This window comes from Pogona vitticeps, chromosome 6, assembly GCF_051106095.1.
Source record: "Pogona vitticeps strain Pit_001003342236 chromosome 6, PviZW2.1, whole genome shotgun sequence".
NCBI classification, from domain to species: Eukaryota; Metazoa; Chordata; class Lepidosauria; order Squamata; family Agamidae; genus Pogona; species Pogona vitticeps.
Window position 1 is genome coordinate 122,074,182 of NC_135788.1, and position 27,000 is coordinate 122,101,181.

Genomic DNA, 27,000 nt, shown 5'->3' on the forward strand with positions numbered 1-27,000 from the left:
CGCATGCGCCCCCAATCCCCTGCCAGGACCTGCGGAGGCAAGACGGGACCCGCGACCAGTGAGAGGAAGCACGCTGGGGCTTCCTAGAGCGGCACCAAGGTGTCTGGCTTCGGCGCCTGCCGTGGGATTTGGGGGGTGTGTGGGGGGGGGGTTCGTTCCCCTGGTCCGCCCGCCGGGGCTTCACGGGGGCTGAGCAGCCTTCGCGGCAGTCTTTGCTGCAGCTTCCCAGGGAACAGGAGGCTCTCTCGCTCACGCCCGAGCGCGCCGGCAGGGCAGCGTGGCCGCCTGAACCTTGGAAAGAGCCTGCTCGCTCAGCTTGCACGTGTGAACGAGGGGGCCTGGCTGGCCGAGACACGGGTCTACGCCCGGAAAGAGCGGGACCCGCGTCCCGGAGGCCCCCTGGTAGAGTCGGGGGAGGGAAGGGGAAGGTCCCCGTCAGGCCCCCGTCCCGCCGGAGGTAGGAGCCCGCCCACGCCGCAGGGCTCTATGAACGAGGTAGCCAGCTGGGAGAACGCGTTAAGTAACGTGTCGTTCCAAGGCCCGTTCCAGGGTGGCTGCGGCCGGCTGGCCTGAAGCCCCCTCGGCAGCCCCCTCGGCAGCCCTCCGGATGCTGAGCGCGGGGGTGGGGGGGGGAGGGGGGAGGGCCCCTCCAGGAGGGAGGTCGGTCGGTCCAGCACCCCCACCCCATGGCCCTTTGCCCGTTAGCTTGTGCCCGTTAACTGCCGGGGAAGGGGTTTGGCCGCGACTACGCCCGTGGCTGAGCAGTGGATTGCTGGGGTGGGGGTGGCAGTCCAAACCCCCCCCCCAATCACCCAGCCTCAGCCCAACGCCCTCCCATGGGAGGAGGATAATGAGCAGGACTGGTCATTCTGAGGGGAGCTTCCCCCCCCCGCCGTCCTGGGCTGCCAAAGGGGCCCCCCTCCCCCCCCTCCCCCCCTCCCTCCCTCCCTCCATGGAGCTGGCGCCCTGCTTAAGGGGCTGGGAATGGGCTGCAGCCGCCCAGGGCAGGCCTTGGCCCAGGCAAAATTGCTCAGTCTTGGAGGAAGACATGAGAGCTACCAAGAAGGCAGGAGCAGGACCTGAATGTTTGTTATGCGTATGTAGAAATGTGTCAGGGCCATTCCGGCTGCTCTGTTTTGGACCCGGCCGCCCTCACTGGCTTGTGTGCCTGGACCCTCTTGCCTGCCCTTTCTCCTGTTCTGCCAGTGTGCCTTGGTTTTAGATGAGATCAACCTCTCTGGATGACCAGGGACAGGAGGGGGGGGACCTCAGTCTCTCTTTCTGTGGGAGGAAGTGCCACGTGTACCTCTTTGCATCCCAGGAGGATGAAAGAGGCTCCTCCCTCCACGTCCACCTTCAAGGCCAGGAAACCATCTCTTGGACTTTCCGGCTGGGGGGGGGAGCTCCTTCTGGATCGACCCCCCTGCCCATGTGCCCCCCTGGGAAGGCAGAGGTGATGGATAGCAGTGGAGCAGCAGGAGGGAGCATAATTCTGTTGCAGCCTCACTTTATCTTGTCTTTTCTTTCTTGAAGGCTTTTGGAACGTGGGTATCCTGGAGTCCTGGATTCACTTTGCCTCCTCACTCTTCAGGACAGGGCGGAAGCCGTTCTTGTCCAGGACCTCAGCGGAGCCCCTGAATGCCAGGCTTTGCTCAGGATGGCCTGTTCCCCCCCACTGGCTGAATCATCAACAGCTGCCTTGACCCAGCCACTCATCCCAGGCTCCCCCTACTCAGTGCTGGTCCTCCAGGAGGGCTATTCCACAGAGTTGCCAGATGGCACCACTCGGGCAGATGGGACAGTGTCTCTGGTTATAGGGCCACACCTCACCCTGGTGGACACAGGGGGGCCATGGGGCCGGGAGCAGCTTCTGGCAAGGCTGGCAGAGCAAGGGGTGTCTCCGAGTGACATCCGGCATGTTGTCTGTACCCATGGCCATTCAGACCACGTGGGCAATCTCAACCTCTTCCCCCAGGCGGAGCTGCTGGTGGGCATGGATGTCAGCCAGCCTGACGGGCTGTACCTCCCTACAGGGCTGCGCCAGGGCTGTCCCTACGTACTCCATGCTGGGCACCTGGAAGTGCTGCCCACCCCCGGTCACACGGGAAACGATGTCAGCCTGCTGGTGCGCGGCACCACCCTGGGGGATGTCCTGGTGGCTGGAGACCTTTTTGAGCACTGTGAAGATGATGGAGAATGGCAGCCTCTCAGCGAAGACCCGGCCCGACAGGCAGAGAGCAGGGCTCGTGCCTTGGCCGTGGCAGATGTCATTGTGCCTGGGCATGGGCCGGCTTTCCAGGTCTTTAGGCCAGGCGCCTTGGATCAGCCCTCGCCACCCCAAGCACAGAGGAGATCGGAAGCCTCTTTGCCTGACACAGATGCCCCTTGAGAGGTGTGTGTGATGAAGAGAGGAAAGGATTGGTTTGTGGCTGGAGGGGACAGGCATGTTGGAAGAACTGGAGGAGGACACCCCGGATTGGATGCCATTTGGGACTTGAAGAGTTGCTGGATGGACCAGCCATGCACTGACACCTGAGGAGCAGGGGAGGGGGCTGGAACTGAGCCCACTTGGGGAAGAGGGATGGCCAGCAGCCTTGCTTAGGGAGAGAAGGCCAACCCTCCGACTCTCTGGGGTCCAGATTGATCGTCCTGACCAAACCTGGGTGTGCACGCACATGCTATCTCCTGCCTCTGTGCATGGCTTTGCACGTTCCCTCATGACCTCACAACGGCAGAGCTGGAAGGAACATTGAATCCAGCCCATGTCAAGGAAGCACTACCGTGGGGAACTCTCGATGCTCGGCTCTGCAGCTGGATGCCTTAACCACTGAGCTACCCAGTCTCACTTGAAATCTCTTGCCGAGGGCACCTTTCCGCTTTGTGGCCTGTGCCTTGCCCACAGAAGGCAGAGGGTGGGGCCATGTGGGGCGGGCAGAGCATTCAGGCTGTTCTGGGCTTTGCTTTGGTGGAAGCTTCCGTAACCAGCGTATTGAGGGGAGGGTGGAGGCATGGAGAGGAACTGCTGCCAGGCTGGAGGCTGTGCCATCTTGAGTCCTGATGTTTCTCTGGCAAGTGGCCGGCTGAGAGCTCAGCTCTGTTCCTCTGAAGCCACAGTGTGCCCCGGTGGGTCCACGTCTTGGCCCAAGGGGTGCCGGGCTGCACCTCGACCCGCCTAGCCATACCTTGCCCCTGGCACTCATCCATCCCACCTGCTGGTGCTGGGAGCAAAGGTGGGGTTTATGGGCCTCATGAGGTGAGTAATGCCAGGCTAATGAGTGAGAAGAAGTCCCAAGGAGACCTGGCGTCACCGCTTCCCAGCCCCCCCTTGCCTCGGAGCCCCTCCCTGCCTCCCCCTATAAGCCCCTCCTAGCCCGGCAGAGCCTCAGACAGAGCTGCTGCCAGGATGTGCACGGGGACCTGTTCCCGAGTGGTGGGGGCTGCCCTCTGGCCCTTGGCCCTCCTGGGCATTGTGGCCAACATCCTCCTGGCCTTTCCAGACTGGAAGACTGAATACGTCCATGGCTGGGGCAAACGCCTGACCCCTGAGGTCTTGTACCTGGGGGGGCTGGTAGGAGGCGGCGTCATGGTAAGGATCCAGCTTGGCTGGCATCTGATAACGAACGGGGATGAAAGCCAGGCAGAGACTCCTGGGGGGGCTGACTCCAGGAGCCCTGTAGCTTGGAAGGGAGAGAGGGGGACCCTGAGAAACTCTCCCACTACCGTCTACTTGTAGATATTGTTGTGGGCTTTAGATGGTAAACTAGCCCAGGAGGTTATGTGCCTTTGGAAGGAGATGGCTTAAAGAAAATAAACATGGAAGGGAATCCGTATGCAGTTAAACAGCAGCATCTCTGTGAGGTGGGCCATCCATACCACCTTCTCTGTGGAAGGTCAAGGTCCACATACAGTACAGTACTGGGGGAAGCCAGATTCCTCATGTCCGTGTCCCTCTTCCTCAGCCCCGATCTCTGCTTGAATGCAAGAGGGCTGCCAGTTTGGGAGGGGAGCCAAGAAAGTGTGTCAGGGGCCCCTGCATTTGGGGGAGGGAGGGGGCCAGTCTAGGGCACAGAGGCACTGTCCTGCATGTGCTGAGGGGCACCTCTCTTGTCACAGGTCCTCGTGCCAGCGATCCACATCCAGGCAACTGGACGCCGTGGCTGCTGTGGAAACCGCTGCGGGGTGAGGTGGAGGGCAAGCCCTTCAGTACTTTTCCTGGATTCTGACCCTTTCCCTGCTGGTTGTTTGCACATGCCAGTGTGGGGCTGGGGCAACGCCAGAGAAGGCCGGCCAGCTAGCATGGCTATTGCAAGAAAATCTCCACCAAGACCCAGGTCTCCTCTCGGCGCCTCTTCCGACGCTGCCCCTTTGCAAACCCATACATGTTCCACTTGCGGGGTGTGTGTGTTTGTGCAGGGGATTGCCCCAGCTGTCAAGTGCCTTCTCTCTCCCGATCTTTCTGGGGTTCCCCTGCACTCGCCTCGCTTTCCTGATGGCACCTCCCTCCCTCCCTCCCTCCCTGTAGATGCTCCTGTCTGTGCTGTTTGCGGCGGTGGGAGTCCTGGGAGCGCTGTACGCCCTCACGGTCTCCATGCTCGGCCTCGTCCATGGGCCCTTTTGCCAGTACCTGAATGGGACCCTGTTGGTGTGGGGCCGCCCCTTCGAGCACCACGAGGAGTCTTCCAGGTTGGAGGGGGCCACTTGCAGGCCACAAAGCGGGGGGAGGGGAGAGAGAAAAGAGGACGCTGGGGTGGGTGGGTGGGTGGGGGGGCTTTGTCCCGGGCAGGGGCAGGAAGAACAATGCAGGTAGGCTTGGTTTGGTTGCCTGGCAAAGATTAAGCAAATGTGTTGGGATGGGGCAGCGAGGGGGGGTTGGGGGGGATCCAGAACTGGGGGGGGACTTCACCTGAGTGCTTTGTTGCATGTCTCCCCCCCCGCCCCAGTTCCTCAGGAGGTACGGATTTCTTGAAATGGGGTATCCTAGGGGTGCGTAGGTGGCCATGGTTACTGTGAATGTAGTCACCACCAGTTTGTAGTTATTTTTGGTAGTGCTGTCTCTGAGAATGCTTTTGATAAACATATTTAAGGTTTAAAAATGTGAGCCCCATTGGAATACTGTGTACAGAATATTAGGTCATCAATTAAAGTGGTGGTCGGTTAGAATCTGGAAGGTCAGAGCCTGGAAAGAAGCTTCTCAAACCAGTCAGGTTTGCCCGTTCGGAAAGGCTCAGTTGAAGAGAGGGCACCTGAATTGGGTGACAGCCCAGTGGCTCCTGCCACGGATTGGGGCAGGACGCCTTCCAAGGGTGGGGGTAGGGGTCTTTGCCCCGGCGGTGAAGGTCCATTGCCAGTCTGTCCATCTGGGGACGGCAGAACAGCTGCCAGGACTCCAGCCCACTCCCCCTGCTTCCTGTCAGGACCCTCACAGTCACCTCCTCTCTGTCCTGAGGGAAGCCAGCTTGCCCTTCCTAGTCATTCAGAGCAGCTAGAAGTCCTCTATGCAGGGGGCGTGAGGCTGGATGGTGTCCTTTGGAGGGCAACTCTGGCAATGTGTCTTTTTTTTTTTTCCAGTGTTGGAAGTACGTATTTAGAAATAAGCTGTCAAGAGCGATTAGGCATCCTTCAGTCTCAAGAGACTATGGCAAAGTCAAGAGTGTCAGTGGAGGCAAAGACCTCTTGGATGTGACTCCTCTCCCCCCATCGAGAAGCTTTCCCTTAAAATGGCCATCAGTCACAAATCCAATCTCCCCATCCCCCATGATTAACCAGCAAGCCATCTGACCAGTGAGGTGGGGAACGGTCCAGCTGGACACTTGTTCGAATGCTTCTTGTTAGCAGTTTGGCATTCCTTACAAAGAGAATATTCCCCTGTCAGAGCTGGTGTTATGAAAGGAAGCAGGGCTCCAGCTGGCCAGCCTGGGAATTCCGCCAAGAACCGATCCTTTCTGGAGGTGGGGCTTCCAAGCCAAAAGGCCCCAGCATCTCATACCACAGGCTCCGGAAGTGCCAGGGCTGGCCTGAGGCCCACTTTGCCATGAAGGCTGGACTAGTTTGCACCCTTGAGAGGTGGCTGTCCGGTTTTTCAGCTCTTGAGCTCCCACAAAGCCGTTCCTATGCACAACGAAACACAAAAAACCCCACATATCTGGAAAGGAGACTCAAGTGTTGGGAGAGGTAGATATCAGCGCAGTTAGTTTTAAAAAGGTAATCCAGAAGAGCCCCTAAAACCCAGGAGCCTCAAACAGATGGACTTCGGCTTCCAGCCATGCATAGGAGATTAGCCTGCTGCTTCCTTCCAAGCAAACCCATATAGAGGGTTTCATGACAGCCAAGCTGGTGTTTAGCAGAGGTCATCATCCGTGAGGTTGGGGAATCTCTTCAGAGAGGGAGTGCCAGGGGAGGGGAGGGCAGAAGGACACATTGCGTGTGCACAGGAGAGGAGAGCACAGCTTGCATATTTGGCAGCTCTTGAGGCTTCCCATGGGTGGGAAGAGTCATGTAGCCACATGTGTGTGTAGTTAACATCTGGAAGGTTCACCAGATCCAGCCCGCCTCTTTTATTACCTCTCCCCTTCCCCCGGCCAGCCAGGAGAGCTACCTCTTTGACACGTCGCTGTGGGACACCTGCCTGGACCCTCCTGGAGTCACGCGCTTCAACGTGATCCTCTTCTCCCTCATTGGTTGTGCCAGCCTGGTGGAGCTTGGCCTCTGCTTCATCCAGATATTCAACGGGCTCTTTGGGTGCCTCTGTGGGACCTGCAGGGAGGACAAGATGAACGAGGAAAGGGCCCCGGTGAGCCGCCTTCCCCACCCCTCCCTCCCTCCCTCCCTCCCTTCCTTCCTTCCTTCCTTCCTTCCTTCCTTCCTTCCTTCCTTCCTTCCTTCCTTCCTTCCTTCCTCCCTCCCTCCCTCCCTCCCTCCCTCCCTCCCTCCCTTCCTTCCTTCCTTCCTTCCTTCCTTCCTTCCTTCCTTCCCTCCTTCCTTCCTGTGTTGGAACAAGGGCAGAAGTCTGGCCCCTTTGCTGCCACCTCTGGGCATTCAGTGTGGGAAGCAGGGCTTTTTAGCCCTCTGGTGGCCTGGCGCCACTCTTTCTCCACTAAGGGGGCTAAGGGAGGCATTAATGTGCCCTGGAGACCTCCTGGCACCAGAGGGAAAGCCTGTCAGGTGCGCAAGGTCTGTAGGTGGATGGAGAGAGCCCTAACTCTGGCCTTTTCCAAGGGCCCTTGGGGAAGCCCTCCGCTGGCTAGCATTACAGGGGGGTTCATAGACACAGGAGTTTTGTATCCTTATCCCCGGGGATATGAATACAAAGCTCCCCTTATCTATGTAACCCAGCTAAGGCCAGCACTTGATTTGCAAAGGCAGGTTAATTCCAGGCATTTTGCCCCCTGAGCCCTGTGGGTGATGTCTTCTTTTCCGGCAACAGTATTTGCCTTGTTTTTATCTTCTCCCTAGCAAACCTACAACTGAGTCCGTGGAGACCTGCTCCTCCTCTCAAGGCCTTGTTGCCCTGGTGCTCCTCTTGTGGTTGCGCACACACGCAGCGGCCTCATCTCGAGATATGCCTTCATTGCTCAGAAGATTCTCCCCTATCAGAGGAAGAAGCCTGAAAACTGCCGCCTCTGTACTAGCCCCCCCCCCCCCAGGCAAAGCCACAGCAATAAACCTCTTCCTGCTCCCTCTCTCTGGGTGGCTTCTTTTGCTTTTTGGACCCTCCCCCCCCACACACACACACTCCCCCACATGCACCTTCCCCCACATGGCCATGATTCACCCTTTGCTTCCTGAAGGCCAATGAAGATAAGAGGCAAGTGCTGATGGGAGCCCAGGGAGGGTGGGTGATGCTTGCAGCTGCATGGGAGCTTCTGACTCCCAGAGGGGACCCCCCTCCCCAAGGCTAGCCCGGCCTCCTGGCCAGGACTTTGGTCCCATGGAAGGCGTCATCACGGGCAGGAAGTGGGGAGGCCTTTGTTCCTCTGCAAGCACAGGAGAAGAGTTGGGGAGGGGGTCACAAAGAGAGACCTCGGCTCCCAGCCTTTGAGTCTGGGTGGGATTCCGTCCCGCTGACTGGAACTTCCACAAGGCAGGTAAGGAGAGAGCCCTCGCCCCCCCCCCCCCACATGGCCCTCCCTGCAGTGTGGGGCTGGGCTCACTTTCTGGCATTGTATTGGTGGTTTCCCTTGTTACAGCTTCTCCTTGGCTTAAGAACATAAGAAGAAGAGCCGTGCGCTGGATCAGGCCAAGGGCCCTTCTAGTGTCCAGCTCCCTGTATCTCACCGTGGCCCCACCAGATGCCTCTGGGAGCACACGAGACAATGAAATACCTGTCGCCTGATACCCCTCTCCTGCCTCTGGCATTTGGAGGTCCCTTCCTTTTCTGGGAAGGGGCCTGCTGCCTCCTCCCCATGATGATTTCTCCAGCCATGCTGACCTAACAACAGCCCCACCCCTCACTGCTTCTGGTCATTATCTCTCCCTCCCACCTCATATGCACCACCACCCCATATAAAATGGAAGGCATTCCTGTGGCGCCCTTCTGTGACAAAAAACAGAAAGAGGGCTTCTTTCTGTACCCTGTGCTACTGCCTCCTCACTCGATGCCCACCCACCAGGCCACCTCCTTATGTCACCCAGCTTTGGTGGGCAGTAACTGGTGCCATAATTTCAGGCAGGGGCCCTTGCTAGGAGTTGTTTGCAAGCAAAGGCTCAGTCACGCCGCGTGAAGGAGAGACTGTCGGAGTCCTGTGCCTGTGAAGCGAACAGTCGTAACTGCGTTTTCCATGTGCTTTGATCCATAAATATCAGAGAGTGTGAGCGCAGGGCTGCGTATTCCAAAGCGCCGTGCGGGGAGAAAGGAAGACATCCAGAAACCGTCCTGGCTGGATTTTGAACCCAGAGGATTCGTAGCTTAAAGCAAAGTTCCCTGGTGGTGAGCCTCAAGCCTGAGTTTAGTGTTAAGTCCTGTGTCAGGTTTCACCTCAGGAAGTGCAGCCAATTGTCTTTCTAGGGCTCTCTTGTTCCACATGTAAGATGCAGTTCCTAGCTGGGCCCCTGCCTCAGATTAAGCCACAGGTTACTTTCCATCCCACCTGTGTAGCTCCTGTGCACTTGTCATGCCAAAGAGGTTTGGAGGTGGGGAGATCTGAGTTTGGACTCAGGAGATCTGAGTTTGAATCCGTGGTTGACCTGGAGATTCACAGGATGGAATGGGGGCTGCCAAAACCACTCCTTACCTGTCTCACTTACCTGGAAAGCCCTATGAGGGAGGCTTGCTATAAAATCAATTCTGTGGCAAACAGAGGGGGCCAGTCAGTCTGTGGATTCTCCACAACCTTGTGCGGGAGGATGTGACTGCTTTTTTTGCCCGGAAGCGTGGCCATCCTCTTATAAGGAGAGCCTTTCGTGATGTGGCTCTGTTGAGCTGGAGACAAATCTTGCTCTTGTTAGTAGTGGAACCAGCTTGGGGGGGGGGGTTCAAGTGCCACCCCCGCTTCCCCCCCCTGCTCTCAGCTGCCTGTCCTTCACACGCTGGATTTGCATTGGGAAGGAGAGCTTTCTATGGAGAGGGGGAGGCAATGTCAGCCAGAGAACTCAGCATGGATGGGGCCCTCGCAGCCAGCAAGGGCCACGGCTGCGGCCCCAGCATACAGCAGGCCCCATGGAGGGGAGTTCGACTGGAGTGGGCCAGCCCTAGTAAGCCAAGAGATGCCACTGGCCAGTCCTGACAGATGGGAAGTTGCCGTTCCTGTCAGATTTTGTCACGTCCTTCACATGGAACAAAAGCTGCCGTTTATACTTCCTGTTGTTCTTCGTTACTGTTACCAGCCCATATTTTATTTTCTGAACACAAACATTCTCTGCAGTCAAGGAATTCTGCCCAAAGACACGGCAACAGCAGCCAGCCATCCTTGGGGGGGGGGACCTTTCTTCCAGGTGTGTCTTCCAGGTATGGGGACTCGCGTTTTGAGACTTGTTGTCAAGTCGGACTCAGGTCACACTGGCAATTGGACGGGGACTTGACTTTTTCCCCCCTCCCAAGAACCCGGACTTGACTCATGACTCAGAACCCATTCCACCACCTTGGGGGGAACCTTGCTTTTTCATAGGGACTCAGGCTTGGTTTTGGGACTTGAGACTTGATCCAAAGGCTCTGGACTTGGACTTGGACTTGGGACTCAGACCCAAAGACTTGCCAGCATCCATGGTGTCCTCCCACCCTTACGTCTCTCTTCCCAAGAAGGGTGGAGTGAGAAAAGAGGGAATATCAGCTTGCACTGGGGAACCTTTGGCCACCCCTCATCCCCAGGCCAAGCTGGTGTCCCTTCCCAGGCCTGGCTATCTCCTGCCTCAAGCAGGAGGCTTAGGCTAATCCAAACCCTACCCCACCCCACCCCACTCCAGGGTCTCCCAACAGAGTCAGTTGGGAAGGCCAGCCATGGCTCCAATGGAGTTGGTAGGCTAGGCCAGGCAGTGGCTGGAGACTGGCTGTGCAGGATAACCACAACCAGGGCAATAGGGGCATCTGCAGAGTGCATGTACCTTCCCCCTCAAAAATATATATATATATATATATATATATATATTTTTCCTGTGATACAGGTCACTGGGATGCTGCAGGGCAAACACTATCCCTAGTAAGAAACAGGCTGTCCTCCCTGCACTGGGGCTCAAGGTCAACAGCAGTCCCAAGCGCACCTGGAACATGTCCTTCATTCCCTCACCTTTGAGCAGGTGCCTCTGAAGAAAGGAGGGAGGGTCCACTCCCCATTCCCACTTGCTCGTTCCTTTCAGTGCAGGCAGAAACCCAGAGCCCTGGTCCTGCCAAGCCCGTAATGGAGCTTCTCAGGAACAGACAGGGAAAGAGACACAGCTGTGCATTGGGTGTGAGGGGATGCTAAGAGGCAAAGACTATTTAAGCAGGGGGGAACAGCCAGTGACTGAAGGGTGAGGTATGTTTCCAGCTCCTCTTTTTTGCCCCTGACTTGACCCTCTCTTCCCCACCCCACCCCACCCATCCACAGTTGCCATGTCAGAGGACCAGGAGCCTGTGGCCACGGAGGCGCTTCTGCCAGCCACAGAGGAGGAGTCTTACATGCACTCCCTCTTGGTGGGTAAGTTGCTACCCCTCCCTCTCCAGTCCTGCTCTTGTGCTGCTCCACTCTTGCGCTGTAACACTCTCAAAATCTCTTTCCTTTAGTCCTGGGGAAGACCTTGTTTGCTGGGCTGCCCATTTCTGGCATCGTTCTTGGTGAGTAGGAGGGGAAGGGAGGGGAGACAGGCAGGGCAACGGTGCTCCAACTGTGGTTTTGTTTTGTGTGTTTTGTTTTGTGTGTGTGTGAGAGAGAAAGTGTGTGAGAGAGATTTTCTTCCCTGCCCAGCTGTTTAGTAAAATGGTATCTTCTTCTTGCTCTAAAGTTATTTATTTATTGAAAATATATTTACCCCAATTTTCTCCTTAAAAAGGAGTCAAGGTGGCTTACATCCTTAAAAGACAATAAATATCTAAAGCAAAAAAAACAAAAAAACAGTAAGTATACAAATACTAGGAAGGGTTAAATACCAAACTACAACAAGGTTAAAAGGAGGTGTTTCCATTCAGTTTCTCTGGAATGTCTTCAGGGTGTTTGGGGTCTCTTTCGAAGCGGCCAAGATCCAGGAACTGCAAGGGGCAGGAGGAGATCCCTTGCTGATAAATGCTTCACTCTTGGAGCTGACCTGCATCTGGAAAGGGTGAAAGCTCTTGTCCTGCCACTGGCTTTCATCACAGCTTTCTGATTGTCTGTCTGTCTGTGACTGTCTAAAATATTTTGACCCCACCTTTTTCCTTGAGAAGGACCCAAGGCAGCTTGCAACAATGAAAGGCAATAGCTAAAGTTGAAAACAGTGCGTATACAACAGTGGTTAATATCATTAAGGGACAGTATTTAAAACTACAAACAATGAATAAGGAGGCATCGTTTATCATTAACAGGCAATATTAAGGCAAAGATCAATAAGTATACAAACATTTTAAAAAAGTCACTCTGAGAAATGGAAAACACAATTATTACTAAAAATCCAGTCAAAGCAGTAATATATCACCTTCTGCCTAAAATTCACATGCAGGTAGCTGCCCCCTCTTCCTTCCTTTGTCCGATGGGGTTGGGGAACAGCTTGAGGTTCGTCGTGGTCCTTCCATCGGTGCCTCCTTGCTGCCCAAATGGCTGTTTCTTTTCTTCTGCTGAAGCCAAGTTGGCTTCTTGCCAATTGGAAGAGTAGAAGCATGGAAACAAAAAGCAGGCACGGTCAGCCCGAGTCTCCCTGCTGTCACGTGAGCATCTCCTATTTGAGTTAGGAACAACTCTCCCACACAGAACTTTGGTCCCACTTCGCTAACTTCAAGCTCCCTCCCGGTTCCTTTTCTGGCCACTGCCACTCCTGCCTCAGAGGTGCCTCAAAGCTGGTGGCCTGGTGCTGTGCTCCCCTAAGGATTCCTTTCCTGCCACAAGGAAAAGTTGGGGGGGGGTTCCCTGTGATCTAGAGCCTTGTTCTTTGGGATTTGGTATGGCAGGGCCTTCAGGCGATGGGCAAGCAGGTCCAGGAGAGGGTAAGCCACTGGGTGATGGGTGGGAAGGGAACCAGCAACGCAAGCTACTAAACCTGCTCTCTGGCTCCTTCACCAACAGGAGCCGTTTATCTTGACCAATGTCCACGACAGCCTCTCGTTCCTATCTACTTAATGCTTCTGAGCATTGTTGTGCTCCTCCTTCTTGGCCTCAGCTGCGTTCCCTGTGGGAATGGCACAGATCAGCAAAGCGCCTTGACCCGCCACCTCCGGGCCGTCACCCTTCTCTTCCTCTGTGCCTGGTTCATTGCAGGTGACCACCGTCTCCCCCCCTCCGGCCTGCGGGTTACTCTTTTTATTGAGCCATCTGAGGGAACCATCCGAGGGAACCCCAAAGGCTGCCCTTTGTGATGGGACTTGGGGGAGGCCTGGGGCTAGCACAAACATCCCCGGGGTTTATACCTCAGCTCAAGTTCACCAGGCCCTGAGCTGCTGGGCTACCCTTGTCCTGGACAGCCTCTTCCACTCTGTGTGTAGTTGCACAGCTGGAGGGAGAAGGGTAAAGGGGGGGGCAACCTCCAACTTCCCCCCACCCAGTGTGATCCGGGCTGTGATCTGCTGTGGACATCCCCCTTCTCACTACATTTCTGCCTCTTTTGCTCCCTAGGCAGCGTGTGGGTCTACTCCATTTATCCCCCTGACTACGAGTCTGTTGGACAGCCGAGCTTCTGCCACCGCACCCTCTTCCTTTTCGCCTTTGGGGTCACTACCACCCTTCATGTGGCTTTGGCACTGGCACTTCTGCTTGCCCTCAGCATCCTTGTGGGCATCTTCATTTTCAAGGCTGTCTTACCCTATGGTGGACATGGCAGTCGTGGGGGCCCATAGCAGCTAATGTGCAACATGGGTGGGTAGTCGTTGGCGGTGTTTTTTTGTTGGTTGTTTTTTTTTGGTACTGATGCTGGGGCATTTTGTCAATAAAGTGGATTGTGCTGCACGGAATGTTCCAATATTGGCAGGGGTGGAGCAGGGGCAGCTGTGAGACCTCAGGGGCAATCCTGCCCCACTGGAGTGCTGGGGCCATGCCACAGCCCCTTGTGTGCACTGCTCTTCAATCTCTCCCGGGTTGTCACCACTCCCATGGACCTCCCAGCATGAAGAAGTGTGGCCAGCCCTGACGAATCTGCTGCAAGAGTGCTGATGTCTTTTTGAGAGCAGGGCTCTGCGGCTGAGGGGTGAAGAGGTGGGCGAATCTTTCCGTCCTTGGCTTCTGGTTGCCACCACCACCCTCCCTTCCTAATTTCTTCCCTGGAAAAGAAACACGAGCAACATATGCTGTGACAGTGTATATTGTAGAAATCTTTTTCCACTTATGACTGCCCTGTAGGTGTGAAGGCTGATGGGCATGCTTTCACTTTTCAGGGCTGGGTTGAAGCTTTGGGGTCTCCGCCTCCTGGACGCAGTCCAAGTCAGAACTTCTGGCGGGCTGCCTTCTGTTGCTCCAGGAGACGGTTTTCATTGCTCTCTCCCCTTGCCTGGCCCAAGCATGAGCTTCAAGTACTGGGAGTCTGAATTGTGCTAAATGGGGTAACTGCAATCATACCCATCGAGTATCCCGTCCCTGATATCTGGCCCTCCTAGACAGAGACATGGCCTGCTCTGAGCACGACCCGTTCCAGCCCAGAGCCTTCTCAATGCCTGCCTCTAGTTCCATTTATTTGGATCGTGCCTGCAGGTCCCGTAGAGCAATCCACCTGTAAGAGCCATGGCAAGGGGGCACGGAGAGGCTGTTTTGCCATCTCACGTTCCCACCAGATCCAGCCACACTCCCGTTGCTCTTGGTCCTGGAGCGCCGAGGAGAAGAAATGTTGTCCTGGTTTGCCCACCGGCTCTCGCTCCTCACCCCCGCCCTCCCTGCGAGGTGGGCTCCGGCTAGGAAAGGAGGGTGTCGGGGCCTTCCAGGGCTCAGGCCAAAGCTCCTGCCTGGCCGGGGGCGCCTTCCTCCGCCCGGTGGGCCCTTCCGCGGGAGAGAGCTGCCCCGCTGGGCGTCGCCGGCTCAGGGCTTCCGGAGGAGGCGAGCCAGGGCCCGGCCGCGGGCTTCTGCTCTGCGAAGGAGCCCCGAGGGCGCAGCCGCCGGGAGGCCCTGCCCGGGGGATCTGCTCCGTCGCGGCCACCGGAGGCGCCCGCTGGCAAGACGGCCAAAGAGCTGGCGACAGGCTGCGGCCTTCCGCCTGCGCTTGAGCAGCTCAGCCTCAGGCCCCGCCCTCGGGGTGGACCACTACTACATGACCTTCCGAGTCCCAGGCTATGTCAGCCACGCCTCCGCAGAGAACGCAGACCAATGGGAGCAGGGAGGCGGGCTTTCAGGGAGCGATTGGCTCCTACGGCCGGCCGCGCGCGGAGACCAAGGCTTCCGGTGTGACGGGGCTCACGAGCCCCTCTTCTTCCTTTCCGCTTTGGAGGGACTGCTACCATAGAGTCCCAGAAGCCTAGAATGGTTGTGTGAGTTAGCCGGAAGTTGGGGGTCGGCGCTGTTGCTCTTCGTCATGTGGGCCGGGTCACGTGACGTGCCCTGCAGCTTCTCTGGCCGCTGCTTCCTGGAGCAACGAAGAGAAATGGTGGGTCCGCACGGCGGGGAGGGGCGCCCCTCGGGGTGGGAGCGGGGCGGAGAGACGAGAGCGCCTGCCCCCCTCCAAGCGCCTCTGTCGGAACCCGGGGGGGGGGGGGAGGGAGGAGCCGAGGCGGCCCCCCAAACCCGCCCTCTGTCCCAAGCCTGAGTGCTGCGGCCATTCGCGGGCCCTTGGGGGGGGGGGCGACAGCGGACCGACCGCCCCCTCCCGCACGCCGTCCGTTGTGGGGGGCCCGGGCCGGCCCGCGGCGCCTAAGCCGCTGCCCCGCTTCCTCCTCCCGCAGGCGACCATGGCGTTGACGCAGGGGCTGGAGCGGGTCCCGGACCAGACGGGCTACCTGGTGATCTGCGACGGGGCGGTCCTGGCGGTGAGTGGGTCCGAGGGCACGCGCGGGGGTGGGGGTGGGGCAGCGCTGGCTGGGACTCCCGCCTCCGCGGTTGGCCTCGCGGGATGCCAAGCGAAGGGTCCGCGCTCGGCCTGCCCGGACCCTCCGGTGCTTCTCCTTCGGGCAAGCCGAGGCCGAGGCTGTGGGCTTGCCTCGCTCGGGAGAGAGAGAGAGTCTCTTCTGGGAAGGAGGCGTGGCTCCCTCCCCCCCCCCCCCGCCGGTTGGACCTCGGCAGCCTCCCTTCCCCGCGGAGCCTCCGTCATTCGGACTGGGCAAACCTGTCGCCAGCTCTTTGGTCGACCCTAGAAATTCGAGGGTGTGAAAGTAGTAAAATGGTGCCCTGAAACCTCAGCTAGGGCTGCCAAAGGTGAGTCCTGACTTGACACAAAGAGATGAAGCCCTTGCCTTTGCTTTAGCGGAGATTTCTCTTTCAAAGGCACTCGCATAGGCCTGTTTCAGAGTTCTCTGGTGTTTAATGTATTCGCGAAGACTGGTGTTTGTTTCTTTACTTGGAACTCTTCCTCTCTGTAGACTGAGGGAGGAGCAGCTGCCACTTCTGGATGGACAGAGGAAGTATTTTGTCTTTAAGGAAAGGGCAACCTCTGGCGGGTGCTGTAGGTTGCTTCCTGCAAGAGAGGAGTGGGGGGAGGGGAGGATAGGTCCTGCAGGGTGCAGGCTATGGCCCCACACACCTTGAACTTTCTTTCTACGTCCTTTGCAGTCTGCCGGCGACCTAGAGAATGATGAGCGCACTGCTGGGGTGATCTCAGAGCTGGTGAACACAGCCTATGCCTTCCGCCTGCCCCGCTGTGCAGAGGTGCCCTTCCGACGCATCTCAGGTAAGACCAAGATTTCATAACCTTGAAAGGTGTTCGCCCTTACAGGTGTTCGCCCTTACAGATCAAGTATTGAGAGTAGTATTCAGTTTTTAAAATGCATTCCTGTGCCCCCTCCCTACAAAAAACACTCCCCCCACTACCCCCCCGGAACAGCTGCCATTCCTCTGCTAAGGACACCATAGGGCAGTGTAATGAAATGTGGTAGTCTAAGATGTATTGAGTGTCTATGTTTGTGGAGGAGGGATTAGTTGAGAAGGCAGCATTTCCCTCATTCATAAGGGGCTGCAAAGTAAAGCCAAAGGCTGCCATGTAGGAGGGGGCAACTGCTTGCAGATCCCTGGATCCAGTGCCATTTTGCAGTCTATGAGAAGAAGAACTAGTTCAAATGAGGGAGGAGCAGCAGATAGTATTGAAAAGACTGAAAGAAACAACTGTAAGGAGGGCATTGAGAAGCTGATGCTCCTTACTTCATGTGCTTTACCAGCTGTTGGAAGGAGAGAAGGAATCTGTTCCTCTCTCTCTCTGTGACCATGGAGGGGCCTTCTTTTCTTTGCCCCAAAGCACCTACAGCTGTGGGCAGTTCTGATTTACCTTAGGGCTCCTGATTGGGCTCCTCTTCCCTAATCTATATGGCACTGGTCTCCTAAATATCCTATCCAAGTTGGCCTGAATTCAAGGTTCATCTGGTGTACCCTAGGCCTCCTCCCATTCTTCCGTTCCTTAGGAGGTTGCCAGGGCAGTGGAAGGAAAAGGGAGGATCAAGGGACACTGCAGAGACATGGAGGGAGGGGCCTCCTACTTAGAGGAGGAGATCTCCTGCAGAGAAGCCATCTGATGGCAACTGAGAAGGGGAGCTTCTTCCTGGTGCCCCACCCCTAGTATTCAGGAGCTGTGCTGTGCTTTAGGCACTTGTTAAAGCTCTGCTTCTTCTCACAGGGCTTCCCAAACTGACTATGCTGCCCAGTTTGGCAATTCTTGTTAGAGGCTCAGGTTTCAGATATTTTAGTTGATAGCTGTTTATATTGCCTAATGTTTGTGTTTCTGACTTTGTATGTTGATGTTTTAGTTGTATGTTTGTTGTACTTCCATAGGAAGGGATACAGAAATTGAAATGCTGCTGTTACTGTTCATGCGTTCCCTTCAGCAGCCAGAACAGTGTGTGTGCCAATATCTGTCCCTGCAAACCACAGAAGGGCAGGAGGTGGGCTTCCCATGGCTGCCCATGGTGGGAACAGAGAGCTGGAGTTGGTGGTCCTTGGGTGTGAGGCAGCTTCAGGGGTCCTCTGAGACAGCTGTGGTGCAATCTCAGAGCTTTACTAGCTTCATAGTGGCTTCCTAGATGGCTCAGTCCCTCAAGTGGGGAGCAACAGCGAAGTAGACAGATGGGTTCCTCGCACACTCCCTGCTCTCTGCCAACCTGCTTAGATGTGTTCTCTCTCCTCTATCCCCCAGTGGTGTTTGGGGAACACTCCTTCCTTGTGACTGTCTCAGGACAGAAGCTGTTTGTGGTGAAGAGACAGAACAGTGTCCGGGAACCTCTGGTGGTCTGAGGCAGAGCCACCTGCTGCAGTGGCTGGAACAGGGAGAGAAGGAGCAGTCCGCTGTCTTTGGTGGGCAGGGCTCCTCCTGGATGGGGCTGATGGTTGAATGGTTCGTGTTTTCCTTACTGTGGAAGACATTTGCACTCATAAGTTAAAGACATAGACCTGTATCATGTGGAATAAACATTTTTTTTAAACTATAGTCTTCTGTCAGCTGCATACCGTGTTTCCCTGAAAATGAGACAGGGTCTTATATTAATTTTTGCTCCAAAAACACATTAGGGTTTATTTTCAGGGGATGTTTTATTTATTTATTTATTTTCATGTACAACAAGCTACATTTATTCAAATACAGTCATGTCCTCATCTTCTGGTTGCTGCACAATGGTGGAGGGCAGGGTTTCACTTAACTGGCTTATTTTGGGGGTAGAGCGTCTATAACAAGCATCCCGAAAAATTATACTAGGTCTTATTTTCAGGTTAAGTCTTATTTTCAGGAAAACAGGGTAATATGCAGCATAACGAGCTGCACACAGTGCTTGTTTAGCACCATTAAGGAGATTTATAAAACAGCTAGGTCATCTGTGGCTGATGAGAGGGTAAACCCTCTCCTTTCTTGTTCCATCAGGGAAAATCTGCATGGACCTCAGAGCCTCAAGCCTGGTTTTTAAGCACAAAGGATTCAGTGTTAAAACTCCTGCCATGGCTGCCATTTCCTGGCATGCCACAGACACCTGGTTCTTCCTCGGGCACAAAAAGGGTGGGTGGGTGCTTTGATGGCAATTCAACTCTTCAGAAAGCAAGGTTTCCTCTCCCCCAGGGGGTTGAGCATTGGTGTCTCTGCCAAGGAAAGAAGTATAAGGGGTGGGTGGAGAAGAGAACAGACGAAGCTGCACCTCACCCCATCTTCAAGAACATCCTTCCTGTTGCTGATATCTGAAAGTCCAACTGCTAGAAAACCCCGCCCACCATCACATTGGATTGCAGACTGTTCCTTCCCCTTCCATTGTCTCCCCTTAGCGTAGATGCAATGTGTCCGCCTGACTAAGTTGATAAACTGCTGTTTCTTCCTGGGAGGGGCTGCAGGGCACCTGGGGGCCTCTCCTCACTGACACATCATGAGCATCTGGGCATCCCTTGCGTCACTTACTCCCAAAGGCCAGCCTCTCCTTGTGCTTTGCTCGTTAACTTCACTGCTGCCCTTTCTCATCACCTGGGGGAAGGAACACCCAATCTCCCCTGTTTTGTACACGTCCGAACAGCCTGTTGGTCCAGCATGCCCAACGTAGTGGTGGTGGTGGTAGTAGTAGCAAGTAAGGTCGCTGTGCCTGGAAGACGCACACATTAACGGGCAGGACATTTGGGTGCCGTCTTTCACTTTTTCAGGTGGAAATCATACCTGTGACTGACCACTGGCTTCCTTTGCATGGCACTGCTAAGACCTGGAGAACTTCTGCTAAGCATCCCTAGCATAGTCACTCAAAACTCTGACCAGCAATGGAGGGAGAGGAGCAGAGGGGCCCGGTACCTTTCCAGAGTCAGAGGCTGGTAAGCTCAGTGTCTTATAAGCAAAGAGAATGGGGAGAAGTGGAGGTGGGTTAGAGTTTCCTCGTCTCACTCCCATGCCACCTCCTTGAGTGCCTGAAGAGGTACTGTCACAGATATCTGAATCCGGTTTCCAGCCAGCCCAGTTTATTCACAGACATACAAAAAAGGTTGTTGGAGCTGCTTCTGAGGCAAATTAAATATATACATATATAAATAACAAGCATTAAATAAAGTGCAATGGAGGCACTTTGGCCTGAGATGGTGGCGAAGGGCTAGGAGGTCAGCCTGATCTTTCCGTCCATGGAATGGGTTGGATTCCAGTAGGGGCAGGAAGGAGGAGGAGGAGGACATAGACAGCCGTGTCAGGCATAGGGAACGGTTGCTCAGCCTGAAGAGGAAGAAGCCTGGTTCCTTCCAGTCGCAGAAAGTGGTGCAATCCAGGTTGAGAGGAGAGCAAAGCAGTCCCTTCACCAGCAGGGAGCAGCCCAGTTGTCCAGTCCAGGATCCCACCAGGATGTAGCTGCAACTGTTCTTCCTGTCTAGGAGACAAGAAGTTGCCAAGCGCTTCCATTTCCGTGCCGATTCCTGCTCTGAACCCAAAAGAATGGAAGGAAAAGAGGTGCCAGAGCTGATGCGGGGTGAGGGTGGGGATGGGGGGGGGGAGAATTCCTGGCAGTGGGTGCCAGCCACTTTGAGCTCCCTGGCATGAGCAGTGGAGAATGGTGGGCAACAGGCAGGGCAGTGAACCGCTGCCATGCCCAGAAAGATCCTTGCTTGCCAGGCACACCATGGGCTGGAGAGGGCAATGTGGGGACAGCAGCCAAGGGACATTTTCACGGGGGCCAGTCAGAGTTGCGCTGGGGGACAGTTGTTCTGCTGTGGGGCAGGAAGCAGCTCCCTTTCCAAGGGCGGGGTTCCCTCTCCCCAGACCATCATGTTCCAGGTGCAATCACCAGCACTTTACACTCTCGTTTGGCAATTTTGTCAAGGGAAAGAGCTGCTTTGTCTGGAGGAAGGTAAAGGGGACGCCCTACTGGAGACCCCACCGGGGGTGTGATGGCTCGGCGCTCCATTACACTGCCTGACCTGTTTGGGATGGAAAAAGGAAAGGAAAGGAAAACCTCAGAGGAAGCTCAGGCCACGAGCCTTTTCCCAGCCTCTCTCCTCCCCCTCACACTTGTCCTGCTGCGGTGGCACCTTCCCCTTGGGCTAACTCTCATTTCCCCCCACCCACCCCCAAGAAGTCACAGGGAGGCAGCTCGCTCCCAAAGCACCCACCTCATGAGGTGCCCACGAGCCGGCTGCTGGTGAGAAAAGCTCTGGGAGCGGCCCAGGCTGGCCTGGTGGCGTTCGACCAGTTCGCGGACCGCAGGGCTGCCGGGGCTGCTCTTGCGGGAGACGGGCCGGGCCTCGGGGGGTGGGTTGGAGACGCTGGCGGTGAACTGCAGCTTCAGCTTCATGTGCTGGGACAACTTGGGAGCAGGGAAGGAGAGAGCGCAGAAAGGAAATTGAGGCAGGCTGCTGCTGCTGCTGCTGCGGCCGCTTGTGTCCCCTGGCTGCCCACCCCTTTTTGGCGATGGGGGACTGGTTTCTTCACGGTGCAGGACCCAAAAAGGGTGCACACCTCCAGGCAGAGTCCTAGGCCCAAGCAGTCTCCTCCGGCCTGCTCGTTTCTGGCCACTGAGAAGGAGGCCGTCCTCCTGTAGGCTTGAGGAAGCAGGCTTTTGAGTGCGGTGGGAGCTGGGCAGGGAGTCAGGCTGTGAAAGCCAGAAACACCAGCACTCATGGAGGGAAAGGGGATGGAGGCGTGGGTCTGGGTCTTACCTCGTATAAGCCAGCACGCAGAGCCTGGAATGTGACCCGGAAAGTGCGGGCGCTGCCCTTGCGGGAGAACCCCAAGTTGTTGAGTGGGGTGTGGCACACAATTGCCTCCTGGGTGTCCTGTATGGCACGCCGTTCCTCACAGGAGAGCTTCTTGCCTGGAGGGTCCAGAAGCAAAAGGGAAGGAAGTAGGAGCCCCTCCTTGTCCTTCTGGGCTGCGCTCTCCCTCCCTCCCGAGCAGAGGCCTGGGGAGCAGGGGCACAGGTAGCCCCATTACCCATGGTGTTTCCCCGCTGTGCCTTTTGACAGCAAAAGGCAACTTTTCCCAGGACAGGGAAAGTAGGCTTTGCCTCCTCGGTATGGGCACCCACCGAGGAGTCAGATTTCTCTGGCAGCAGCCCTTCTCTCTTCTCCCACACCTCCTCCTGTAGCCAGGAGCAGCAAATTCCTCCAGTCCGATCCACCTCCCTTCCCCCTACCAGCACTCACCAGCACCAGCACTTTCTGGGGTCCACACTAAACGTACAGCTAGGAAGTCCTGCAGGTTATTGATGAGGGTGTAGGTAACGGTGAAGCGGCGGTGGAGGGTGACAGGCGAGGGGCATTCTGCGGTCATCACAAACCGGGGGTGAGCCAGGCGGATACTAGGTAGCCTGCGGGGAAATGAGAGGGAAGTCTTGAGATTGGGTGGCCCTCTTGGCTTCCTGTAGATGTAAGCAACGACACAACACACAACAAAATGCTCCACACCCGGCCTGTTATGCTTGGGAGAATGAGCTAAAGGCCCAAAGCATCCACCACAAGCTGCAGGGCACCCTTCTGCTCCTGAAATGCCTCCTTGCTGCAAGAGGGCCACACCCTCTTGGTGCCTGCAAAGGGTAGCAGCTTCCGTCGCTCCAGCCAAAGACGGCTCTGTGTCTGTGCACACACATGCACCCATGGAGTCCAGGGACAGATTCCCCCATCAGGCTGCCTGCTTTACTCTGTTGAACCAGCACCTCCTGGGTTTGAGAGCCTCCACAGGGAGGATCACAAGTGGGTCAACTGGCTGAGCTCTGTGCAAGGGAATACAGCAGGCTCTTGCCCAGAACACCACCAGGGAGGAGGTGATAGAAAACCCGAGGAGAGACATCCGCATTATGCTAAAGGCCTGCTGTCCAGCCACAGCATCCACTCAGAATGCCTCCTGTCACAGGTCGAGAGGAAGTGGCGCAGTCCCACACTATTTGCCATTGTCTGAAAACAGCCAAGCCAAAGCATTCAGTTGTGCCTGAGGAGGAGCAAAGTTGACCCTCACAGTGCATGGGCAAAAAGTGACCGGACTGGAGCCTGACTTCCTTCCTACCCCTGGCCAATGGCACAAAGTCCTCCTTCACACCTGGGAGCTGCAAGAGAGCTGAAGGGGTCTCAAGCAAGCCACATGGGGCTCACAAATGCTGCTCTCCTCCCCCCCCCACCCATCATATCACTTTGCCTCTATGTGGGATCAACCACACTTGCCTGAGGAGCAGCTCATGGGGCAGGAGGCTTGTTTTCAGCAGGAGGTGTTGAAGTATTTGGGGGGAGGGCAGCCAAAACCAGGACTAGCTCACCTGTAATGTGTGTAGATACTGGTGGTGAAGGGCAGCTTGGGGGTTGACCACTGGACCACTGCAATGAGCGGGACCTCTAGACCCTGCAATGGGCAATTAAGAGGGACTGACAGGTACATCTGCCCAGGTTCCACCCCGGTCATGTCTCTGCTTGCAGTCCTGGCCACCTGGGGTTCTGAAGGAGCCCTTCCATCGCTCTTGGCTCCCTCCCACCCCACCACCCCTGCTCTGCCCACGGGGCCGTCACCAGGCCTTGTCCTGTGTGGATGCAAACCAGGGCCTGAGCCCTGCCCTCTCTGGATGCACCAGGCATTTCCCCACAAGCCTTACTTACCTCCTTGGCACTTTCTGGGGGTTGCTCTGGTGCCTGCAGCTGGAAGAGGAAGTTCTGCTCCTCAAGAGCACGAAGGGCACATGGGCACGAAGAGGTTGCAGAAGGGACACGGCAAAAGGAGGCCATGGAGACTTCACCTGACTGGTGGCTGTGGCAGGAGGAGGAGAACAGCAGCAAGGAGTTGAGGAGGGAAGCTGCACCCTCCACCCAGGCAGCCTTCTGAGCCCTCTCCTCTGCCAGTGTCTCACTGAGGGGTCTTCCACGCAGGCCAGCTGAAAAGTCAGGCCAGATGCAGGCACTGCTGCAGAGCTCTGCAGGGTCCCAGTCCCCCCCCACACACTGCTTGAAGCACCTTATCACCATCACCTTTCAGGAAGACCTGCAAGAGAGTGCCTCGCCTCACTCTCCTCTCCTATTGCAGCTGTATGACTTGAGAGGTGTATAGATATCTATGTGAGCCTTCTGTCTCTTTCACATGCATTCAAGCACACACTCCTCTCTCTTTCTCAAGCTCTCCCTCCCTCTCAGCTGGAAATTTCTTTGCCTCAGGTCCTTGTCCAGATCAAGGGCACCATCTCACTGGCTGGCTTCACAAGGCTGCTAAGGCAACACACGTACAACAGTGTTGCTGCGTATAGCACTCTCTGTAACCCTTTCCCCTCCTGGCCTTTGTCCACCATCCAGCCTGATCTTATTTTTAGAAGCAGGACAAGAATGCATACGAACAGGAACCACACACCTGGAGAGCTGCCAGGGACTGCCCACTCACAAAAGTGCTCACTGGGGGTGGGAGGGAAGTGTGATTTAAGAGAAGCAAGTGAAAATGGACACTCAGCAAAAGACAGAAAACCCAGAGTCAACATTATATAACAATGTCAGTCTGAGTTAGCAACTGACCAAAAAGGGGATCTTGGATTTGTAGTCAAAAAGTCACAGATGGGGGGGGGGACCCCTGACCATGTGAGAGGTGGCTGTAAGAAAAGAGGAATTCTGCTTGGGGCATCATCAGCAACAAAGTCAAAACTAAAACTGGCCATATTGTCGAGCTGTTATATCAGCTGACAGTGTGAATGCACCTGCTCGACTGTGTAGAGCTTTTAAGCTACATATTGGCAGGGGAGGAAGGTAACAGAAAAAAGGGGTCAATGCATGACTCCCCAATGGAAAAAAAAAGCCACAGTGCTTGATGCCCTTCAGCTCAGAAAGAAGGAGAGCAAGGAGAGAGCTGCAGAAGAAGCCAGATTAAGGGATTGAGGGGGGAAAGGCATTTTACCTGTGCTGAGACCCATTTTCACCACCCAGAAGAAGACAAAAGGAAGGCCTTCTTCATTCTAGAAAGCCCAGAATTAAGCACAAGAACCTGTAATTCAGAGCAGTAGGTCATGTGTGGAAATGTAGTACCGTCCCCTTCTTGGCTCCCCTTCTCCTTACCAGACATCATCAACAAGCAAGACAGACCCATCAGGCATCATGGGAAGGTAACTGGCATTAAAATTGGGAAGGATCCGTACATCCCATACAGAGAGTTCCTCCTGGGAAGCTCCATTCAAAACTGGAAGGGAAGAAGGAAGTGGGCAAAGATGAAGGGTAAGGTCACGTAGCCCAAAGCCACCTGGGCCCTTCCTCCTGGATGGAGTCAGGCAGCTGCCTCTGCTTCCCATTTGGGAGCAGCCATGAAAGGGAAAGGCGCCAGACACCCAGCCTGGCACAGCTCCCAGCACACCTTGCCCGTGGGTGCCTGCCACTATTTCAGGATGCATGTGGTCCCTTCAACAAGCTTCCTTCCACACCTACCGTATTGTCTGTCTGTCCAGGGGAGGCCCCCTGCCCTGCGCCCCCCCCACAGCTCCCTCGCTCACCTTTCAGTACCGTCAAGTGCTTTCCCGACACGTTGAGCTGTTGGCACTTTAGCTCCGGAGGTGGCAGCACAGTCAGCATGGTGCTCACTGGGGGTGGGAGGGAAGCACAGGTGATAAGGCCAGGAGGGACTGATACGGCTGCCGCCGCGACCCCGACCCCGCTTGGGACATGCCTGCCAACCCCTCCTCAAAGCCTCGCCCAGGGAGGGAGGTGGGGTGGCTGGCCTTGGGGCCAGGGCGGGCACGGTGCACACCTTGAGCCTTGAAGGCCCCCTGTTCTTCCCGGAAGGTTTGGGAGGGAGCTCGATCCTGCAGGATGCTCAGGTAGCCGCGTTCCCGCACCTCCGCTTTCTCCTGGTCTCGCTTCCATACCGTCACCACGATCTGGGGAAAGAAAGCCCGCCTCACCTTCAGGGCCTCCTCCCTAGGCCAACATGCCCGCCCCCCCCCGCATCCTGCCCGGCCGCTGGAGGCTCACCTTGGCTTTGACGGTCGTGGGGGGCAATTTGTCCAGGGAAATGGTCAGGGGGAAGATCACCTCGTCGGTCGAGACGATCGGCTCCTCGATGGGCACCTGCGAAGGGAGGGGGGCAAGAGAAACACGCGGGGCGGTGTGTGTGTGTGTGTGTGTCAAGGCGCAGCCCCCTCGGCAGCTCGGCCTCGAGCCCCTTCTCTTCCCCCCCCCCCGGCCATCCTTACCCCTGCGGCGGGCCTCCCGGAAGGTCCGTGGCCGTGGGTCAGGAGGGCCCGGCAATCTCGGAAACGGCTCCCGTTGGGGCCCGCCGAGCCTTCCCCGTCCGCCGGCGCCTCCGCGTCTCCTTCGGCTTCGCCGGGGCCCGCCGGGGGAGGCGCCTCCTCCTCCTCCTCATCGCCGCCGCCGCCGCCGCCGCCGCCGCCGCCCGCGGCCAGGCTCCCCCCGGGGCTGACGCTGGCCAGGGCAGAGAGCGAGCCCGCCAGTTCGCCCCACGGAGGGCGGGACCCGCCGCCCGCCCGGCAGCGCAGCACGAGGAGGAAGCGGACCGTCTCGCCCAGGTAGAGGTGGTTCCGCCGAGGGAGGGCCCGGTACCGGCCGGGCTCGCCCAGCAGCACCTCCCGAGCGGGGAAAGGCACCGCCGGGAAGTACATGAAGTAGTCGCACTGGGACTCCATGGTGGTGGCAGTGGCGGCGGCGAGAGGGTGGGGGCTCAAAGGGGGGATGATGGGGGGCCGGCATCGGAGGGGGGGCTGCAGCCTGAGAGAGAGAGAGAGAGAGGGACCGGGAGGAGGCCAGCGGAAGGAAGGAAGGAAGGAAGGAAGGAAGGAAGGAAGGAAGGGCGCGGGAAGGGGTGCTGGAGGGGCGCCTGGGCCGCCGACGCGGGGCGAGGTGGGGTGGGGTGGGGGCGGGAGGCCGCAGCAGGAGAGGAAGCGGAGGACGAGGGCCTCGCCTCCCTCCGTTGGCCTCGGCGGCGGGGAGGGGAGGGACGGGGCGGAGCGAGCCCGGAGTGTGGGAAGAAAAAAGGAAGGAAGGAAGGAAGGAAGGAGGAACGGAGGGAGGGAGGGAGGGAGGGAGGAGGGATGCTCTGTCCCTCCCCCTTGGGCTGCGTGGAGAGTCGCCTGCCTGCCTGCCTGCCCGCCTGCCCGCCTGCCCGTCCGCGGGCTCCCCTCCTGAGTCACCGACGGGCAAGGTGGCCGCTGCCCGCCAGGTTGGGGCTCCCTTTGACCGGGCGCTGCGATGCGATGCGCTCGCCTCCCGCCTCGGAAGGTGCGCGGAGGAGGGCGGTGACTTCCTCGGTCCCCTTCATGGCCACCTCGATGCCCCCCAAGAAAGCAACGGGCCTCTGCAGAGCAGCCCGGGGGCTGCGGTTCTCCCGGGGAAGAGCCGCCCCCGCCCGCCTCCTTCTGGAAGCTGAGCGGGGTCGAGGTTGGGGTGC

At 57.0% G+C, this 27,000-nt stretch overlaps 4 protein-coding genes across 9 annotated transcripts; 3 read left to right on the plus strand and 1 right to left on the minus strand.

Moving 5' to 3' along the window:
* The first annotated feature begins 12 nt into the window (after positions 1-12).
* MBLAC1 (metallo-beta-lactamase domain containing 1) lies at positions 13-7,679 on the plus strand. 5 transcript variants are annotated; one of them, XM_020790447.3, is made up of 5 exons: positions 2,387-3,586; positions 4,114-4,179; positions 4,523-4,683; positions 6,583-6,790; positions 7,453-7,679. In XM_020790447.3, the coding sequence occupies exons 1-5, from the start codon at positions 3,404-3,406 to the stop codon at positions 7,465-7,467; spliced, it is 633 nt and encodes a 210-aa protein (XP_020646106.3). In that variant the 5' UTR covers positions 2,387-3,403; the 3' UTR covers positions 7,468-7,679. The 5 variants fall into 5 exon arrangements, 4 of the variants coding, with proteins under 4 accessions (XP_020646098.1, XP_020646101.1, XP_078234314.1 ...); XR_013537637.1 differs by lacking the exons at positions 6,583-6,790; positions 7,453-7,679 and having other exon boundaries at positions 947-2,392; positions 4,523-4,579; XM_020790439.3 differs by lacking the exons at positions 4,114-4,179; positions 4,523-4,683; positions 6,583-6,790; positions 7,453-7,679 and adding an exon at positions 13-99 and having other exon boundaries at positions 1,534-2,406.
* A 10-nt stretch (positions 7,680-7,689) lies between these two features.
* Positions 7,690-13,538, plus strand: LOC144583717 (transmembrane protein 272-like). Of its 2 annotated transcripts, none has more exons than XM_078378189.1 (5): positions 7,690-7,804; positions 11,019-11,108; positions 11,195-11,245; positions 12,663-12,854; positions 13,209-13,538. In XM_078378189.1, the coding sequence occupies exons 1-5, from the start codon at positions 7,792-7,794 to the stop codon at positions 13,427-13,429; spliced, it is 567 nt and encodes a 188-aa protein (XP_078234315.1). In that variant the 5' UTR covers positions 7,690-7,791; the 3' UTR covers positions 13,430-13,538. The 2 variants fall into 2 exon arrangements, with proteins under 2 accessions (XP_078234315.1, XP_078234316.1); XM_078378190.1 differs by lacking the exon at positions 7,690-7,804 and adding an exon at positions 7,925-8,084.
* A 1,464-nt stretch (positions 13,539-15,002) lies between these two features.
* Positions 15,003-18,138, plus strand: LAMTOR4 (late endosomal/lysosomal adaptor, MAPK and MTOR activator 4). The gene is made up of 4 exons (XM_072977360.2): positions 15,003-15,159; positions 15,455-15,538; positions 16,278-16,395; positions 17,848-18,138. The coding sequence occupies exons 1-4, from the start codon at positions 15,088-15,090 to the stop codon at positions 17,943-17,945; spliced, it is 372 nt and encodes a 123-aa protein (XP_072833461.1). The 5' UTR covers positions 15,003-15,087; the 3' UTR covers positions 17,946-18,138.
* A 1,468-nt stretch (positions 18,139-19,606) lies between these two features.
* TRAPPC14 (trafficking protein particle complex subunit 14) lies at positions 19,607-26,566 on the minus strand. Its single transcript, XM_072977354.2, has 11 exons — positions 25,790-26,566; positions 25,569-25,664; positions 25,345-25,474; positions 25,091-25,177; positions 24,663-24,783; positions 23,232-23,379; positions 22,898-22,980; positions 21,795-21,958; positions 21,309-21,463; positions 20,763-20,956; positions 19,607-20,570 (listed from the first exon to the last, which is right to left on the minus strand). Exons 1-11 carry the CDS (start codon positions 26,237-26,239, stop codon positions 20,417-20,419), a joined length of 1,782 nt encoding a protein of 593 aa, XP_072833455.2. The 5' UTR covers positions 26,240-26,566; the 3' UTR covers positions 19,607-20,416.
* Between the last annotated feature and the right edge of the window lie 434 nt (positions 26,567-27,000).